Source organism: Brassica napus, unplaced genomic scaffold (genome assembly GCF_020379485.1).
Source record: "Brassica napus cultivar Da-Ae unplaced genomic scaffold, Da-Ae ScsIHWf_834;HRSCAF=1189, whole genome shotgun sequence".
Taxonomy (NCBI): domain Eukaryota; kingdom Viridiplantae; phylum Streptophyta; class Magnoliopsida; order Brassicales; family Brassicaceae; genus Brassica; species Brassica napus.
In genome coordinates this window covers 148,194-153,266 of record NW_026016878.1, presented here as the reverse complement: position 1 = coordinate 153,266, position 5,073 = coordinate 148,194, and the positions used below count along the sequence as shown (strand labels likewise).

The 5,073-nt window shown below is 31.3% G+C and overlaps 1 protein-coding gene across 1 annotated transcript; it reads right to left on the bottom strand.

Moving 5' to 3' along the window:
• Positions 1 to 1,045: 1,045 nt before the first annotated feature.
• On the bottom strand, positions 1,046 to 3,512 carry LOC125606299 (probable methyltransferase At1g29790). The gene has a single exon (XM_048775347.1). It carries the CDS (start codon positions 2,958 to 2,960, stop codon positions 1,536 to 1,538), a length of 1,425 nt encoding a protein of 474 aa, XP_048631304.1. The 5' UTR covers positions 2,961 to 3,512; the 3' UTR covers positions 1,046 to 1,535.
• Positions 3,513 to 5,073: the final 1,561 nt, after the last annotated feature.

The window sequence follows — 5,073 nt, the reverse complement described above, 5'->3', positions numbered from 1 at the left end:
ACTAATCACCAATTAGTTTTAAGTCGATTTTCTAGATCTCCAACGTTCAATATTATGATATACATCAATATATTAAAATAGAAAACTTATCATTATCTAGTATATATTATTCCATATTAGTTTAGGAAATTAAGTTGATTTATTCTCTATATAAACTATGCACAGTTCCCAACATTTATGGCGTCACAAAACGACCAAAATAGTTTCTGCAGAGGATTCAATCGATTCCACGCATTATGCGTCTCATTCGTGCCTTCCAATTAGGGGTGGGCGTTCGGGTACCCGTTCGGGTTCGGATCGGGTATTTCGGATTTTCGGGTATTTCGGTATAGAGGTGTAGAACCCGTTCGGGTATTTCTGTACTTCGGGTCGGGTTCGGGTATTTTTAGTTCGGTTTCGGTTATTTCGGATCGGGTTCGGATATTTAGATTTTGAAAAAAAAAATTAAAATTTTCATTTTTCAAATTTCTTGTATTTAAATATATAACTTTCACTTAACTATTTTTTGTATTTTTAATAGATTGAATGGTTATTAGATTTGGACATAACATTTTCAAACTAAAAAGACATTAATTTGGTTATTGTTTTAAATTTTGGATGTAACTTTTTGTTAATTGTTAAAATAAAAAGTTTGACATGTATTTTAAGTGCATAGCAAATCATCTTCTACGTAATTGTATGTATATCATATGAATTAAAGTATGTGTAGTATCAATATAAATATTTTATATAAAATGAAAGATGTAAATTAAAAATATAAGGTTAATTATACATATGTTCGGTTATCTTCGGATATCCATTCGGGTTCGGATATTACCCGTTCGGGTTCGGATATCCAATCTCTCCTAATTTAATACCCGTTCGGATATTTTGCTACTTCGGTTCGGATTTCGGTTCGGGTTTTTCGGATCGGGTTCGGGTGCCACTTCGGATTTCGGGTAAAGTGCCCACCCCTACTTCCAATGTCCGAAATTTCCCTCATTCAACTTGATGGGTTTTTGGACCATCATCAACTCCTTTATCGTTTCCATAGCTTTACAAGAAGTTAATTTGTAGATGGATAAACTAGTCCAACGAGGTGACCCGTTTTGACACTAAATGAAAAACCAAACATATGTAAAACAATTTGGAAGAACAGCAGTTCCAAGAATACTTTCTTCTTGTATTAAACATCGTTTTGAACAATATTACTAGATCTATTTAATCCGAGTTACTCAAAGAAATCCCACTAAAAATATTTGGATTTATAAATAATAATACTAATTAAAATCCATGCGTTAGATTTTTAATTTAAGAAATTTTATTTTGATTTGTAAATCACATGTGGGTTTACAAATCAATTAAAATACATGAACAAGAATAACATCCTCTTTAGTGTTTTTTATTACAAATATATAATGTCAGATATGTAAAACACCTTTTATCTGTAAGAAGAACAATAACAATAATCGGAACATATAGTCAAACTATATCGTATTTTCACATTTTCTGTTACAAAGACAATAGTAAACACACAGCATTAGGCAATGATTGAATCATCTAAAGGGTCTTGGAGGTTTCTCTAACACAGCAGAGAAGAAAACTTCTTTATCATCTTTATCTCTCTTAGGCACCACAACCCACTTATGTCTCCTATACCTCAAAGCTTTAAACGCCTCCATGTAATCACCCAAATCCTCTTTCAGACAAAAGAAACTATCTATCCACAACAACCCACCTGGTCTTAAAACCCTGTCCCAATCAAACAGCACGAAGTCCAGAAGTATCAGATCGATCCATCCATCAAGAAACCTCGTCGTGTGAATCATATCAAGCGTGCTGTCGAAGAAAGGTAACCGTTGGTTCACGGTTAAGTACAATGGGACTAAACCACGCAGAGAGATCATCTCGTTGAATGGAGCTCCTAGGTTGATTGTTGCTGTTACAATGGTGACGTTACTTTCTCTCATCCTCGCTGCGAAAGTCCCCGTGCCAACGCTGAAGTCCAAACCGATCCTAATCTCTCCCGGTTTGATTTCAAGTACTTCTTGTATCGAGAAATCAGCAGTTTGGTTTGTCTCTGGATCGAGTTCTCCTCGGTTAACCCATCTCGGCAACTCGTGATGCGTGAGGTTGAAGCAATCAGTGCATTTGAAGAACCCTTTTCTTGCTGTCGTGTTGCTTGCAAGACAAGTAAAGTTCTTGCATTTATACTGTCCCCATCTGACGTTCCGGTTATCCGGAAGCTTCCACAAAGACTCGTTGATCGGAAACGGTTTGTAATATAGCTGCGGTGCACGGGAGAAACACCGTCTTCTAGGCAACGGATCGCAACCGTGAACCATAAGCTTCTGAGCTAGTCTCCAGTCGTCGTTGCAGATCTCCCCCACGTCATAGTCCATATACTCTTCTAGATCTTTCTTCATGGCGAAGCAAGCGTGCCCTATCGAAGTGAACGTTCCATTAGCTCCCATGAAGTTCTGCTTTCCAAGCCGGTTAGGTTTGATCTTTATGTATTTCTTGATCTCTTCCCTCATGAAATGCTCGCCGGGGTCACCGTTCCTCTGCTTCAACGGATGATCCACTTCTTCCAAGGAAGGCAACTCCATATGAACTGACTGAATCAGTGAAAGAACATCAGCAAGGAAAGCTACATGCCTAAACATGGATCCTGAAGCTGATGAATCAGATGGTGGAGCAGAAGAATTAGCTTCTAAGGCCTTGAGATCATCCATTTCTTGGTGGATTTTGAAGATGGCGGATTCTATCGTCTTTCTCATTTGGCTTCCGAGGATATAGTTATCGCCGTCAAAGCTTCCATGATTATTACAGAACCGACCAGAGAACCTTAGCGGTGTGATGTAGTTGAACTTAGCCAGAGTAGCTACTGAGATGAGAAATGCCAAACCAGCCAAGACATAGATTGGTCTGTTGACGCCACTGAAACCTCTAATTTTCGATAATACATTCGCCTTCACCATCCTTCAAACTCTATACAACACACAATATCAACACAAACCCCAAAACTGGTTCTTGAACAACATTACAAGATTATAAACTCAAATCTGGTTGCAGAGGTATGGACTTTAACTTCATCTTTATGTTATCTTGACGTTTACCTAGGGATTAGTGGAATTAGCTTAATTTAATCCTTGGGAGATTATATAATGTCAACATACTTAAACCACAAGCTTTAAATGCACATGGAGACTTGTGAAGCTTGTATGAAATCCGACGACGGTAGAAGGCCAAAACCCTAGAAAAGTTGCAGGATCTAAGGAGGAAATTAATAAACTAAAAGGGAGAACTTAGAAGCAAGTAATGAGAAAGCCGATTCATGTGGATCACAGCCACTTGAATCAGCTTATCAAGATAATATTAATTAACAACTAGTTCAAAATTCTCTATTACAGGAGATTCACCCAAAACTATTATCACTTTTATACGTTCTGCTTGAAGAAACAGATGTTGAAAGCTTATAAATACACAAATATGAATATAACTATACATATTTATCACTATATATCTTATATATTAAAACAGAAGTCATGACATTGTTCATGTGTGATTTTTTTTTATTTGGACCATCCTCTAGAAAGTTTATCAAATCTTACATAACTTAATCATCATATCTTTTAATATCTTTATCTTTTATTTAAAATACAAATAAATATTGTTCAAGAAAATTCTAAGAAAATCTATTCAGAATCATGATAAATTTTATTTTCGAAAACTAATTAACTTAAATTTTAATTATCATAAAATAATATTAGAATTTCAAATTAAATTTATTTTTGATTGATGAACGAAAATTAAAATCATATAGATATTTTAATTATATTTTAGTGATAACAACCATTTAGATTGATTAATTTTCAAAATATATTTTATAAAAATCTTTAAAGGATTTTGGTAGAAAGAAATATCCTTTCCGTTTCAAATAAAAATATTTACTACAAAATTAGTTTGTAAGTACAATATATTATAGTTTCTCTTTTAAGATTTTTTTTGTTGTTCTTATCAGTATCTCAAAATATTTCTTCTCTATTATGTAGGTCCAATTTAATTTAACTGTCATATAAAAATTTCAAATTTAGAAATAAAACCAGATATTATGTTGCTAAGTTCCATATATTCAATAAGCTAATAATATAAAATCTTTGTAAAAACTTTAATAATGATATAATTTAATTATAAATAAAATTATTATTATGCATTGATATATCTTATATATTAAAACAGAAGTCATGACTTCTTTTCATGTGTGATTTTTTAAGTTTGGACCATTCCTAGAAAATATCATATTTTACATAAGTTTATTATTATATCTTTTAATATCTTTATCTTTTTATTTGAAATACAAATGCATATTTTTCTCAAAAAAAAAATACAAATGCATATATTTAAAATGTTCTGACAAAATCATTTTAAAATCTTCTTAGAATCTTTTTAAATTTACTTTCAAAAATTAGTTAGTTTTAATTTAAATTATCATAAAATATAATTAGAAATTAAAATTGAATATAGGTTTTTTTAAATTTACTTTCAAAAATTAGTTATTTTTAATTTAAATTATCATAAAATATAATTAGAAATTAAAATTGAATATAGTTTTGGTTTATAAACGAAAATTTAAATAAAATGAAATTAAAATGTCCAGACTTAATAAAAAATTTATAAAAAAATGTACATACAAAATCTTATATAAACTAATTTATAAGTTATATCATTTTAAATAAATGCCCGTCTTCGATATAATGACTTTGTAACATAATAATGTATACCAATTCCAAAATACTAATTCAAAAACTTTGTTTACAATCCAAAGAAAAACCCACGCTTTCTAAGCGCGGGTCAAAATCTAGTTAATAGTTATAAATCAAGTCTATAAAGAAAAATACCATATAATAGCAATAAACACACATTTCTTTTCAAAAAGAGAAAATTCTGAAAATAATTTTAGTTAGAAATTATATATATATATATATATATATTTGAATTTAAATTTTGATTTAGTGATTAGATGTTTAAATAAAAGAGTATATTCCAATACATAAATCGAAAACATATGTTATCTAGTTTTATCATTGCCAA